This window comes from Dreissena polymorpha, chromosome 1 (genome assembly GCF_020536995.1).
Source record: "Dreissena polymorpha isolate Duluth1 chromosome 1, UMN_Dpol_1.0, whole genome shotgun sequence".
NCBI classification, from domain to species: domain Eukaryota; kingdom Metazoa; phylum Mollusca; class Bivalvia; order Myida; family Dreissenidae; genus Dreissena; species Dreissena polymorpha.
Window position 1 is genome coordinate 73,847,481 of NC_068355.1, and position 16,055 is coordinate 73,863,535.

The 16,055-nt window shown below is 36.3% G+C and overlaps 2 protein-coding genes across 4 annotated transcripts in view; one reads left to right on the forward strand and one right to left on the reverse strand.

Moving 5' to 3' along the window:
• Positions 1-16,055, forward strand: part of LOC127835293 (sulfotransferase 1A1-like) — a 368,467-nt gene that overhangs the window by 116,907 nt on the left and 235,505 nt on the right. The gene's annotated exons all lie outside the window — the stretch shown is intronic.
• The window catches only part of LOC127835242 (SH2B adapter protein 1-like), a 53,094-nt gene that overhangs the window by 11,111 nt on the left and 25,928 nt on the right, over positions 1-16,055 (reverse strand). For all 3 annotated transcript variants that reach the window (XM_052361592.1, XM_052361585.1, XM_052361578.1), the window contains 3 exons: positions 8,151-8,278; positions 6,311-6,363; positions 1,353-1,484 (listed from right to left, as the gene is read on the reverse strand). In XM_052361592.1, the coding sequence (XP_052217552.1) occupies positions 1,353-1,484; positions 6,311-6,363; positions 8,151-8,278 (313 nt within the window). The remainder of the gene's footprint in view (positions 1-1,352; positions 1,485-6,310; positions 6,364-8,150; positions 8,279-16,055) is intronic.

A 16,055-nucleotide genomic window follows, 5' to 3' on the forward strand; every position in this document is an offset into this window, starting at 1 on the left:
TCATAATGACAATAAGAAAATCAATGTGAGAAAAAAGCAAACACTGAAGTTGTTTGACAAGCATCCAAACTCTTAATCATTGTTTATACTGCATTCACCAAAGTGATCTGTCAATCATTTGTATTCTCACATGAATGTGTACACATTTCATCGCTACTTTAAATACTTTGCTCTACTTAAAATACCTTGCATACTTTGTATACAAGTTTTACTTATCCATACCCTTCTATCATTGTTCACAGTACATTCACATGTGTTTCTTTCAAGGCAACACAATGTCCATAATTTTTAGCAAAATGGTAATACCAGAAATTGATTTCATCCCAGTTTATGAAAAAAAGCAAAAACTTGTTATCAAAATTATTTTCAGTTAAAGCCGGATAGGGCTTCAATTTAATGATCTAAATTTTAACATGCGCAGGTCACATGAAAAATCGCGTGACCATTGCATCATTGTTTTCAACGCCATTTGCATGAATGGTCAATAGTCATGTCAATACCAGTTTAAATATATGCTGTCTTACACATGCACATTTCGTTTAAATCATGTTCACATTATGTTGTTTTATAGTGCCGATTTAATTTGTTAATACACTCCATGTGCTCTATGTCTACATTTTCAATACTCGTATATCCCGCCTCATGTTAATTTTACTATGGACCGCTTGTTTTCACGTAGTTTAAATTTCTGCTTTAAATCTCTACCGATACACTTTTAATTGTCTATGATTTATTTTAACCTTGTCAATATTATATGCCTGTTAACGTTTAATTCATGGGCGCAGCCATCTTTATTTGAACATGTAATTGACTTGATTATTTTAAGCTAATGTTTAGCGTGTCGTGTATGTCCAGTTGTAATGCATTTTTTACACACACAGCCATGTTTGTTTCGTAATTGATATTGTATATGTTATAAAGGTAGGTAACTTGCAAATGTACAGAAAACAACTTAAAATATGTCTTTAAACGTACAAAGTATTAACATTAATGGATTAAGATCCAAAAACAAACAAACTGGTTGTGTTATTTAAAAGTTCTTCTTTATTTTGAAATGCGCTCACGTGACCCAAAGCGTGCATACGTCACAGCTAGGTTAATAATAGTCTTGAGGATTCCAATATGTGCACAATTAGGTTTTGTATTTTTTATGCTTTTGGCATTTTTTGGCACAATTTTTGCGAAAATCAGTATGGAAGAGTTAAGCTTTAGAATGTATTTGACGAATACTGATCAATTCTGGTCAGTTGAGATAACCGAATTGTTGTGAGAAATATATACTTGGGTTTATTTCAAATTTTGGAATAAAGTTTAACTTATTTATGTTTATTTCCGTATACATCAAACATTACCATCTAAGTCTCCACCCGGGAAGTTTGGTGACCGGGGACTAGAGCCCTGGGGTCGGGGTGGGATTTCTGGAGGGTTACTGTTCACACTGCCCTGGGAGGTACTACGATGACGGTGGGGCACTCTGGGCGATTCTGAGGAGAAAAATACAAAACTTGCATTGATACCAACAAGAACTACACATTTGGCAAAAGTTACAATGCATCATGGCACAATTTGGGAAATATATAGATGAACATTTATGAAACAAAGAGGCAAAACACTTTTGGACAAAATCATAATGAAATCTGCAATTCCATAAATTAGAATAAACAAGAGCACCACATAACAGGTGCCAACGCCTGGCTGCGGGTGCAGTTTTGAATAAATGAAATTATTTTTTTAAGAGGTCACAATGACCTTAACCTTTGACCTAGTGACCCCAAAATGGGTGTGGCGTGTAGAACTAATCAAGGTGCATCTTCATATGAAGTTTCAATTGTAGGTGGAAGCACTTTGATTTTAGAGCCAATGTAAAGGTTTTAGCCCGACGCGGATGACGGACAATGAGTGGCTATGACAATATCTCGGGGAAAATACCTCCGAAAACAGTCGAGCTAAAAATTGGGCAAAATATGGGGAAAGTTATAATGCAAACAGGACTGTCAATAGTCTTGCACTAAGTTAGTGTTTAATTGAACTGGAATTTGAAATAAATATTAATAATACTTTGGTGTGAATACATGGATATCAATCTTAAATTATAATACTGGTTACTGGAATTAATTTTTTTAAGTCTTATAATTTACAATTATTAAACAATTTCTTCACTGTGCAGACAAAATACAACATTTCCATTTAATTTAACTGTATATTAAAACTTATTTCAGATGCACACAGGTATACAACACATTCTGTCCTCTCAAATAATATATATTTTTGAAAACATTATAACTTTTCATATAAAGAACAGCATCAATTCACATTATAAGTCCACAATTTCTTAAACCCAAGAAAAATAAACTTCTGTTTTCTTCTTTTCTTCACTTCCTACTGTTTGAAAAGAGATTTAAGGAACAGAATTTAGAAACAATTAGCTTCATGTATAATAAGTCAATTATTCCATTTTTCAACAAGATTGCCAACTTGTCACTAATGCGCCTGTTTAACCCTTTACCACTTATAAACATGTATGTATTTTGAAGCATTTGTATTCCCTTAGAAAGTTGCATTTAATTAAATAACTTTCCTACTAAAATTAAGTGTTAAAGGCCTCATTTCCAACCTTATACTGATGAGCAGCAAGGCTTCATTTCCACCCTTAAACTGATGATCAGCAAGGCTTCATTTCCACCCTTAATCTGATTAGCAGCAAGGCTTCATTTCCACCCTTATACTGATGAGCAGCAAGGCTTCATTTCCAACCCTTATCTGATAAGCAGAAAGGCTTCATTTCAACCCTTATACTGATAAGCAGAAAGGCTTCATTTCCACCCTTATACTGATAAGCAGCAAGGCTTCATTTCCACCCTTATACTGATGAGCAGAAAGGCTTCATTTCCAACCCTTATACTGATAAGCAGAAAGGCTTCATTTCAACCCTTATACTGATAAGCAGAAAGGCTTCATTTCCAACCCTTATACTGATGATCAGCAAGGCTTCATTTCCACCCTTATACTGATGAGCAGCAAGGCTTCATTTCCACCCTTATACTGATGAGCAGCAAGGCTTCATTTCCACCCTTATACTGATGAGCAGCAAGGCTTCATTTCCAACCCTTATACTGATGAGCAGCAAGGCTTCATTTCCACCCTTATACTGATGAGCAGCAAGGCTTCATTTCCACCCTTATACTGATGAGCAGCAAGGATTCATTTCCAACCCTTATACTGATGATCAGCAAGGCGTCATTTCCACCCTTAAACTGATGAGCAGCAAGGCTTCATTTCCACCCTTATACTGATGAGCAGCAAGCCTTCATTTCCAACCATTATACTGATGAGCAGCATGGCTTCATTTCCAACCCTTATACTGATAAACAGAAAGGCTTCATTTCCACCCTTATACTGATGAGCAGAAAGGCTTCATTTCCAACCCTTATACTGATAAGCAGAAAGGCTTCATTTCAACCCTTATACTGATAAGCAGAAAGGCTTCATTTCCAACCCTTATACTGATGAGCAGCAAGGCTTCATTTCCATCCTTATACTGATGAGCAGAAAGGCTTCATTTCCACCCTTATACTGATGATCAGCAAGGCCTCATTTCCAACCCTTATACTGATGAGCAGCAAGGCTTCATTTCCACTCTTATACTGATGAGCAGCAAGGCTTCATTTCCAACCCTTTTACTGATGATCAGCAAGGCTTCATTTCCAACCCTTATACTGATGAGCAGCAAGGCTTCGTTTCCACCCTTATACTGATGAGCAGCAAGGCTTCATTTCCAACCCTTATACTGATGAGCAGCAAGGCTTCATTTCCACCCTTATACTGATGAGCAGCAAGGCGTCATTTCCACCCTTATACTGATGAGCAGCAAGGCTTCATTTCCACCCTTAAACTGATGAGCAGAAAGGCTTCATTTCCACCCTTATACTGATGAGCAGCAAGGCTTCATTTCCAACCCTTATACTGATGAGCAGCAAGGCCTCATTTCCAACCCTTATACTGATGAGCAGCAAGGCTTCATTTCCACCCTTATACTGATGAGCAGCAAGGCTTCATTTCCACCCTTATACTGATGAGCAAGCAAGGCTTCATTTCCACCCTTATACTGATGAGCAGCAAGGCTTCATTTCCAACCCTTATACTGATGAGCAGCAAGGCTTCATTTCCAACCTTTATACTGATGAGCAGCAAGGCTTCATTTCCACCCTTATACTGTTGAGCAGCAAGGCTTCATTTCCAACCCTTATACTGATGAGCAGCAAGGCTTCATTTCCATCCTTATACTGATGATCAGCAAACAGAATGACAAAACCCAAACGAACTGCAAGTTTGCTGGTTGCAAAAGCCCTTTTCACTTAGCTCCTTATGTTGGAAAGGGTTAAAGGTCTGGATTTGATTTATCAAGTCAGATGATTATAAGATTAAAAATATTTGAGTCAGAGAGCAATCAACTAAAATTTAATATTATTTAAGGACAATTTTTTTATTATAAGCATAGAATTTGTTTAATTAATGTATAAAAAAAGTGTTTTATTACGTATTTCATGCTTTAAATTTAATAGTGCATGGTCCAGAGGTTACAAATAAATTAAATCTTACAGCTTATTCAAATTTGCGAAATAGATAATCTTGAACCATATTGACTGATATACATACAACAAAATCTTCACTTCATGACCCTATTCTTGTGGGCACTTCACAGTGGCCATTGTTCCAAGGTTAATCTTCACACTGCATCCATTATACTCAATATAAACACGGTAGTGAAAACTTATATTCAATGGTTATATGATAACTTAAGTAATTGTTTTACTTGGACGCACATTTTAGAGTAATGCAATGTGTGAAAGCAAAATTGTTTTAAACATAATAGAGTCAAAGATCTTTAGATGTTGACAAACAATCACTGTCGTTTTTAGTATGTAGTCAATTTTACTCACTTCCTTTGTTTAAGTGTTTGGTCTGATTTAATGATAAATGTAACAAGATGTGTTTGTGAAACACAATGTCCCCCTATATGATGTTTGACCTTGAAGGATGACCTTGACCTTGTGAAGGATGACCTTGACCTTTCACCACTCAAAATGTGCAGCTCCATGAGATACACATGCATGCCAAATATCAAGTTGCTATCTTCAATATTGCAAAAGTATTCATAAACTAAGTGATTTGGGCCACATATATTTGACCTCTGACCTTGAAGGATGACCTTGACCATGACCTTTCGCCACTCAAAATGTGCAGCTCCATGAGATGCACATGCATGCCAAATATCAAGTTGCTATCTTCAATATTGCAAAAGTATTTATAAAATAAGCGATTTGGGCCACATGTATTTGACCTCTGGCCTTGAAGGATGACCTTGACCTTTCACCACTCAAAATGTGCAGCTCCATGAGATACACATGCATGCCAAATATCAAGTTGCTATCTTAAATATTGCAAAAGTATTCATAAAATGAGCAATTTTGGCCACATATATTTGACCTCTGACCTTGAAGGATGACCTTGACCTTGAACTTTCACCACTCAAAATGTGCAGCTTCATGAGATACACATGCATGCCAAATATGAAGTTGCTATCTTCAATATAACAAAAGTTATTGCAAAATGTTAAAGTTGGCGCAAACAGACCAACAGACCAACAGACAGACCAACAGACCAACAGACAGACAGGGCAAAAACAATATGTCCCCCACTACTATAGTGGGGGACATAAAAATAGTTTGACTTGTATATGTCTTTGGGCATAAATGAACATGGCATTACTTATATTAGAGTTTAGATGGATTTAATTTAATTGAAAATAATATGTTAATTTCACAACATAATTACCATTTTGTACAACACCATCAACTTTAACATAGTACACTGTAATATATGAACAAATAAAATCATTTACTTGTACTGTTTATTCTAAAACTACATGTATATAAGCTAAGAATTTGTGACAATGCCAGACAAGTCATACATGTAGCAATAATTGTATGTTAATTGTCAAGCATGTTATGAATACTTGAAAGAGTACACATACAAAGTATTTGCAAAGGGAATAAATGTAATAGTTAATACGACAATAAAAAATATCACTTCCAATAATACCATGCCAATAAAATAAAATTATTATTTATTTACAAGCAAATATAGTTGTAACACATATAAAGTTATGTTTACGTGAACAACAATTTCAAAAAAATTCAAGCAGAAAAGAATTAAATACACAGAAGTCACAAGAAATTAAGTTATACTATAATTATAATATATAAATAATGATATATAAAGCTTGAGATATTAGTTACAACTCTCCTACCTGATTCTTCTCTGTAAATTGTGTCCCCTGGAGCTGAAGCAAGTCTTGGTCGACTGAAAAATGTTACTTTGTCATCAAATATTGAAATATTTCCAACAAATTTCTACTGTATTTTGTATGGCTGGAAATTAATCATAAAAATCTTTTCTACGGGCATAAGATACATGTAACTATTGATCAGGGGGACTTAAGCCCAAGTCTCACTATTTCCGGTAGAGCCCAGTCGATCCTGGTTTGCTAACACCTGTCAACATGCTAGAATGGGGATTATTTGTCGAAATTTTTTAACATGGTCACACTATTTCCCGATGCCGCCCCAGTTGAAGCCAGTCAACAACCCGACAGAGTTTATCACGGTGAAGCCCTGGTAGAAAGCCTAGTAATGCCCAGGTGAAGCCCCGGTGAAAGCCGGCAGCTTCCTGGCAGAGCCCCGGTATACCCTAACTCTGCTGGCACTCAGTGGTGCTATACCGGCATCAGACCCTGGCAGAGCTACGGCAACGCCACTGTTGAATCGGGGGTCGTCGCCAGAAATGCCCAGACGGAGCCCCGGTGAATGCCGGTGGCGTCCCGACAGAGCCCCGGTTTACCGATGTTCCGTAGCTATTCCGGAACTCTGTCGGCATATAATGGGGCTTTACCTGGGCACCATTAGCAACAACCTTGCCATAGCTCTGCTGGGGTCTGTATGGGCCCCGATGGAGCTAGGGTGCCGTCCCGGTTGTTCCAGGTACTGTCCCGATTGTTTACGGTGCCGGACCAGTCACTACTGATCCTTCCAGGTGACTCCCGGTTCATCCCAGGGGTGTTAAACATTTTAATACTTACCCGGTGGCCCCCGGTTCATCCTGGTTGTTCCCAAGGAGCCCCGGTTCATCCCGGTAGATTCCGGATCACGCACCGGGGCTCCACCGGCATCATAGTGAGACTGGGCCTTTACAAACAGAAAACTATGTTGACATGAAAAAGTGTTAATTTGTGTACTTATTTATTTCTGTATGCGTGTATTGGATCTTAACAGCTTTCTGAAAATACTATAAAATGCCATAGAGGGTGACAAATTACCTGACGAAAAAAATGGTATTGTGAACCAAATATTATCACTTTGTGCATATATATGTTTACATGTAAGTTCTAATTTACATTAACGAGGAACAGGTACAAGATAGCATTTAAACTGCACCATAATGGCTTTTTATAATGTTTTCTTGATATACTTACATAATTCATTTTTCTATTTGACTTTCATCTTCGGTTTAGGTGGTTTAATGTGTATACACAAATGTATGGTATTACAAAGGTGCACACTGCTTATAGGCAGAAGAACAACTCATGCATAAGAAGCAGTGTACAGTATAATACTGTTTCATTTGGTCAACATATTCCCCTCATACATTGACTGTATTTGGCATAAGGAGACTCTAGTATTACAAAGCTTCACAATGTTTTACCTTCCTGGCATACAACACACACATTATGCTATATCTATCTCAAGCTGTTAAAATATACAGCTCATTCTCTCACTGTTCAATATCAGTCGCGTTCTGAGAAAACAGAGCTTAATGCATGTGCGTAAAGTGTCGTCCCAAATTAGCCTGTGCAGTTTGCACAGGCTAATCAGGGATGACACTTTCCGCCTAAATTGGATTTTTGATAAGAAGAGACTTAATTTAAACAAAAATGTCATAACAGCGGAAAGTGTCCTCCCTGATAAGCCTGTGAGGACTGCACAGGCTAATCTGGGATGACACTTTACGCACATGCATTAAACCCCCTTTTCACAGAGCACGACTCATATAATTCCTATGGCGTTAGAATAAATGTACACTTGGTAACACACCTCTCAGGGAGAGCTTCATCCATGATGGCCGGAGGGGATGGGGAAATACAGCACTTCAGTTCCTTCAACCATGACGTCATCTCCTGCACACTCGTAGTTTCTATGATGATCTCTGTTGTGCCTTGGCCCTGCTCAAGCATATGGAAAACTTTTAATTAATCAAAGTAGCGTCTTCAAACTATCTTTAAATCTATGCTAAAAGAAAAATACACTGATACATGATTAAATTATTAGTAAATAAAGTGAGCAAAGAATCAAATTTTGGTTTACCTTGACCACGACCATCTATTAAATATTACAAAACTCTGATTTTGTTAGATACTTTAAGAACGAGACAAGCAAGAGTTCTAGACAGATTTAACAAGACTATTGCGAAGCAATATATGTCCCCTACCTGTTCCACCATTGTCAGAAATATATTTTTTTTTATTTGTTGCCAGAGTTACCAAAATTTTTGACGTAGGAACAAAATGAAATGACGTGCATAATGTCCGTAGATCTGCCATAGTCATTAGCACTTTTCTATTGAATTCCATAGAAAATATTATGGAATTCTACGGAAATCGATGGAAATCCATGGAATTTGATGGAATTCCACCCACTTGCCAATTTTCCATCTGTTATGGAATTCCACGGAATCTCGACTAAAATTCCATGCATTTCACGGAATGTGTGGAAAACACCATGGAAAGTTGGACTTAGCCATTTTTTTTCAACGGAAATCCTTATGGAAAATAACTTATACATTGTCTTGGATGGAAATCAATGGAAAATAACTTAGAAAATTTTCGCTGGTTCTCTGAAATGTATTTGTAGTTTAATACATGTATGAATTTATTTGCATCATGTATTTTGTATTTAAAAAAAAATGCAATACAGATAATTATAAATTTGTTCTAGAAATTGGAACAGTTCTGGAACTGTTCCATATTTGTGTTCTAAAACGTATGTTCTGGAATTGTTCCAAAACAGTTTTTTTAGAATAAATCCAGAACATTTGTGGAAAATGGCTTCGGACTGAAACTGTTCCAATAATTTCAAGAACCTTTTTAGAACATTTCAAAGACAAAATATGGTCAAAAATTTCTAAAAATGTTTTAAAATGTAGTTCTAGAACACATCTAGAACGCTTTAAGAACCAGTAAGTTCTACAAAAGTTCTTATGGGGAATAAGAACACATATAGAACACCTTACACTTACAAATAGCCAAATAGACTTCATAGTAGCGACAGCAGCAGCAGCAGTAGTAGTAGTAGTTGTAGATGTAGTAGCTGTATTAGTAGTAGTAGTTGTTGTTGTTGCAGTAGGTGTTGTTGTTGTTGTAATTGATGTAGTAGCAGTAGTGTTTTTTATATCAGTAGAGGTTGTGGTGGTAGTAGTAGTAGTAGAAGTAGTAGCATTAACAGTTTCTGTAGCAATAGTAGTAGCGATAGAAGTAGCAGTAGTAGCAGTTGTTGCTGTAGTAGCAGTTGTTGCTGTTGCTGCTGTTGTTGTTGCTGCTGTTGCTGCTGTTATTGTTGTTGTTGGTGGTGGTGGTGTTGTTGATGCTGTAGTAATTAAAGTAGTAGTTCTGCAAAAGTAGGAGTAGTTGTAACTTTCAAAGCAATTTCTACAAGTTTAAATTCCTTAACCCTGTCCAAGTGGTATACACACTGTTTTTTCTCAATATCATACTCAGCCAGTCCAGGTTGTCAAATAACAATCTATCTGATAAGCCAAGCATGTGTTGTACATCAGATGTTGGGTATGTTTGCTGCAAATCTATTGGTTATAAGATATAACAGCCTTTTCTAATTGGCTGAATTCAAATACAGAAAGTTTACCTGTTAGATTGAAACATGAAACATGGTGGACAATGTACTGGTTTAACTTGTTAAAATAAAGTTAAAGACATTTAACAAACAGAAGAGTTCATTAGTTTTTCCATTAAAAACACTTTCTTAAAATACTTATGTATTTATATATTTGGAAAGTGACATGAAATATTGCTAAAGAGTGATGCATACAGTGTTTAAGCAGTCTGTCTAGGAATAGAACAACAACTGAAGGTTTGTGATTTTTATTATTTCTAAATATTCCTTTAAATTTAAGCTTCTTATGACATTATTGTAGACCTTTTTATGTGATATTTGAGGTTTTAGTATGGCAAATATTAGTTCAAAAGCAGCTGTCACCCAAATTTTCACTTAGTGGAGTTTGCAGGTTGAAAAAGGAAGTAATAAGACCTATGTGGAGAAATTAATAACGTTGAATGTAGTATCGGAATTTTATCATGCAAGGTTATGGAACTGCAGGCTAAGGAAGTTTTTTACTGTGCATGTTGAGCACTCAATGCTCATGAATGGTGTTAATGTTTATTATTATCCCCCGCCATAGGCGGAGGGATATTGTTTTGGCGTTGTCTGTTCGTCCTTCCGTCTGTCCGTCTTTCCATCTGTCTGTAGCCATATCTTGGAAGTGCTTTGGCAGATTTCACTGAAACTTGGTATGAGTATGTATATGGATAAGAGGATGATGCATGCCAAATGGCATTGTACACCATTAGTTAATAACAGAGTTATGGCCCTTTGTATATTGAAAAAATGCTTTTTGTGTGTCCAAGGCCATATCCTGGAAGTGCTTTGGCGGATTTCATTGAAACCTGGTTCGAGTATATATATGGATAAGAGGATGATGCACGCCAAATGGAATTGTACACCATCTGTTTAAAACGGGGTTATGGCCCTTTGTATCTTTAAAAAATGCTTGTTTGAGTGTCAAATATAATACTTATGTGTCCAGAAGCATGTTGGCGGGGGATATCAATTCAACGTATTTGCTTGTAAATAAAAAAATAAACCAATGGAATTGGTTTTTAGGTATCTGAGTGTGCATTTTCATACCAATAGAATTACACATCATTCTTATTATAGAAATAATAAATTTGTACTAATCATACCAACAAATTAAGTTATGCTTAGTGCTTTGCGATGTATTCACTTCGTTTTTAGTTCTCTTTCTAAAGACCATTTAACAACTTAATATTTAAAACAATTCATGAATTACGTTCCCTATACATTTTCATTATGTGCTTTAATTACCATTGACCAGTTGATGGAAGATACTGCAGAGTTTGGCAGGGAAATAATCCAACAGCAAAGCGGCTCTTTAAGCGCATTTACCTAGAGGACTTACAGGGCCACAAATTCATGGTAAATATTGTCATGCCCTGGGCTAGATAAGTTATTTAATGTTAACCACCTGAAAGTATTTTGTCTTTTTGGAATTCAATATATTGGTCTAAGTCAGTTACACTTTTCTGGATCCTGGGATAACTTTAAAAGTTCTAAGTATTTTTTCATGAAACTTGAAACATGAACAGATGACAATAAGGACATTTTGCACGTCATTTCATGTTGTTAATAATGCAAGAATTCTGGTTGCTATGGCAACAAATATATTTAACAAACTTAAAATAGTGAAGTTTAACAGGTAGGGGACCATATTGCTTTGCAATATCTTGTTATAGTTTGAATGTAAATAACTCTTTGCTTTAGACATTTTTATGATTTTTTATTCTGTAGAGCACATGTGAGCAGTATACAATGTACCTCATACCAAAAAGGACCCGAAGGCAGTGACTGGTGTTCAATATTCTTAGAAGAAAAAAGGAAAATGGCAGTGGAAGACTTGGACAAACATTTTTAAAAACTAGCCTTTTGTGTTTAACTTGTGTTAAGCCTGGCAGTCTGTGGCTGGTGACATGTTTTATTTTGGTCACTTCTTGTATAAAAAAGACCAGTTATTTATTTTGTGAATTGTATTTTGTGTTTGTTTTTTGTCTTAATTTATTTGTTGTTTTTTTTAATTTAGGAATTTGAAACTTGGATAATATAATTAAGTCCGTGTTCAACAGTACTGAGCATAGTATAATAAATAACAAATTTACAACAGTTGTTAATTTGTTATGTATTATTATTAACTTGATGCTCAGTACTTGAATACTGGCTGTCTGCATGGGAATTTGTTTTCTAGAAAGTTGGTTTCAGACTTAAATATTTGACGTTAACCTTCGGAACTTTTCTAGAATTGTACTGGAACACATCAACTAGAACTGAACTTCTGTTATCATACTGAAAGTGTTCTAGAATTAAGAAGGAACAGTTGTTGAACGTTAAAATTTATGAGAAAAAACTCTAGAACAATTGTGCGTGATGTGAGAAAGGAAGTATACTTGTCATAAGAGAAATGTAAAATTCTACTTCTATGTTTTATATTTTGCCTTTTATAAGTTTTTCTTTTCTCACCTGTATATGCATGCATGTTTATGGATGTGTTTTTAAATGTGTGCATGCATGCCTGTGGTTAAGAGAGTTGGTACTTTATGAAAATGTAAAACCACTCATTTTTGAATATGTACTGTGACTGCATGTGTGTGGTTAATGATTGATGCCAGATCTTGTTCTTGTTTAACTTCTATGATGAAACCTTTAGTTACATTCACATTTGTTTTTCAAAATCAACAAAATGCCTTTGATCTATAATATTTTTTTTTCTATTTTATTCCAGGTTTTTATTAAATTCCATAGCTTTTCAAGGAATTCCACGGCATTCTATGGAATTCCACGGCATTCCATGGAATTCCACGGCGTTCCATGTAATTCCACGGCGTTCCATGGAATTCCACGGCGTTCCATGGAATTCCACGTCGTTCTATGGAATTCCACGGCATTCTATGGAATTCCACGGCATTCTATGGAATTCCACGGCATTATATGGAATGCCACGGAATTCTATGGAATTCCACGGCATTTTATGAAATTCCATCCCATATCAAGCCCCCCTTCTGTGTTTTTTTCACTTTTCCATTGATTGCATGGAATTGGATGGAAAGTTAGTGCCAATACTCCACGGAATTCCATCTAAAGATTTCCATAGAATTCCATATGATTCCACAGCAGATCTACAGATCCATGTTTCAAGTTTCATCAATCAAGAGGGCCTGAAAGGCCCAAAGTTGCTCACCTGAGATAACAAGATATTATTGGGACAAATCTTCTGACCAAGTTTCACGAAGATCGGAAAATGGATGTGGCCCCTTGAGTGTTAACAAGGTTTTACTATAGCCATATAAGGAAAAATGCCCCGCCCCCTGGCAGTCATGATTTTCAAGCAAACATAATTATTTTCGAACTCATCCAAGATATCATAGAGACCAATCTTCTGACTAAATTTCATGAAGATTGGACAATAAATGTGGCCTCTAGAGTGTTAACAAGGTTTTACTATATAAGGAAAAATGCCCTGCCCCTGATGGCCATGTTTTTAAAGCAAACAAAACCATTTTCAAACTCATCCAAGATATCATTGGGACAAATATTCTGGCCAAGTTTCATGATGATCGGAAAATAAATGTGACCTCAAGAGTGTTAACAAGGATTAACTATAGCCATATAAGGAAAATAGCCCCGCCCCTGTGGTGGCCATGTTTTTCAACCAACCGGGATCATTTTTGAACTCCTCCAAGATATTATTGGGATGAATCTTCTGACTGAGTTTCATGAAGATTGGACTATAAATGTGGCCTCTAGAGTGTTAACAAGATTTTACTATAGCCTTATATAGCCATATAAGGAAAAGTGCCCCGCCCCTTGGCGGCCATGTTATTCAAGCAAACGTAACCATTTTTGAACTCATCCAAGATATCATTAAGACAAATCTTCTGACCATATTTCATCAAGATAGATTGGAATTAAATGTGACCTCTAGAGTGTTAACAAGGTTTTACTATAGCCATATAAGGAAAAATGCCCGCTGCCTGGCGGCCATGTTTTTCAACCAACCAGCATCATTTTCGAACTCGTCCAAGATATTATTGGGATGAATCTTCTTACCAAGTTTCATTAAGATTGGACAATAAATGTGGCCTCTAGAGTGTTAACAAGACTTTACTATAGCCATATATAGCCATTTAAGGAAAAATGCCCCCGTCTCTTGGCAGCCATGTTTTTCAAGCAAAGGTTACCATTTTTGAACTCATCAAAGACATCAGTGGGACAAATCTTCTGAGCAAGTTTCATGAAGATCGGAAAATAAATGTGGCCTCTAGAGTGTTAACAAGGTTTTACTATAGCCATATAAGGAAAAATGCCCATCCCCCTGGTGGCCATGTTTTTCAACCAACCGGCATCATTTTCAAACTCGTCCAAGATATTATTGGGATGAATCTTCTGACCAAGTTTCATGAAGATCAGAAATAAATGTGGCCTCTAGAGTGTTAACAAGATTTTACTATAGCCATATATGGACAAATGCCCCCCCTTGGCAGCCATGTTTTTCAAGCAAACGTAACCATTTTCGAACTCATCCAAGACATCATTGAAACCAATCTTCTGACCAAATTTCATGAAGATTGGACAAATGTGGCCTCTGGAGAGTGAACAACGCAAATGTTGACGTAGCACAACGGACAATGCACGACAGACAACGGACAAAAGGCGATCAAAAAAGCTCACCATGAGCACGTTGTGCTCAGGTGAGCTAAAAATATTAAGAACTTTTAAAGTGATCGCAGGATCCAGAAAAGTGTGACAGACTCATGGACTGACTGACAGATACACAGAGCGCAAACCATAAGTCCCCTCCGATTAAACCGGTAGGCGACAATAAGTAAGTGTTGCCTCATGTTTTGGTGTTGTAATTGTGCATATCAAGTTACCATGAAGCAGCAGATAATACATGTTGTAATATGAGTCGAGTTCTGAGAAAACTGGGCATAATGCATATGCGTAAAGTGTCGTCCCAGATTAGCCTGTGCAGTCAGCACAGGCTAATCAGGGACGACACTTTCCGCCTAAATTAAATTTTTGCTAGAAGAGACTTCATTTAAACGAAAAATGCCATAAAAGCGGAGAGTGTCGTCCCTGATTAGCCTGTGCAGACTGCACAGGCTAATCTGGGACGACACTTTACGCACATGCATTATGCCCAGTTTTCTAAGTACACGACTCATATAATTGTGCATTGATTTTTTAACATGCAAAGAAACCCATCACCTTGGTCAAACTCAGGAAAGATGGTCACAAAAAGGAAGAAGCAAATTTAACGTTTTCTGATGAAATGAAGCTGACAACACTTATTCCTTAACTTAAGTGGACATTGACTAAGTATTAGTGCCTAACAATCAGCTAATTATATAATCAACTATGATAACAAAAACATGTTACTATTTCAAATTGAAGCCACTGCAATTCCATCTCTAAATTAATTTGCGGTTCAAACTTAATATTTTTGCCAGACTAATTCAGCTGATGAACCAGTACGATAATAAAGCGAGTATAAGAAAATAACATAAAAAACAAACTTATAATTCAAAAAAATATTTTTTTTTATACAGATAAATTGTAAACAATGCATTTATAAATAAGCCGTGAATATGCACAGATGGGGAAAGGGAGGAGACATGCTGTAACAATGGTATTCAGTCTGATATTCTGAAAAACAGGATTCTGCTATATTACATTTAGATGATGTATGCTGTAATCCATAATTATGACTGGAATGATGTATTAAACAGTCATTTGAAGTGTCACAATAATGTAACAATTTCAATCAAGAACAATTATAGGAGATAAAATACTGTTGAGGTATTCAAATGAGAATAGAAGGTCTATTATTAAGTCTTGAAAACTTGGATATGCCATAGAGTATGTAAATATATTGAAGGGTGTTTATGGTGAGTTACTGAACAATTTCACATTTTCCAGGAATCCTAATGGGGAATATGTAATATCACGTTTCTTATTTAATGGGAACAAGTGCGTACATGGAAACACAATCATTCAAAGACAGAGTATTAGATAAGCAAGAAATATATGAGTGTTATAAATATGTAAACATAAGACACATCGGAACACAACTGGAAC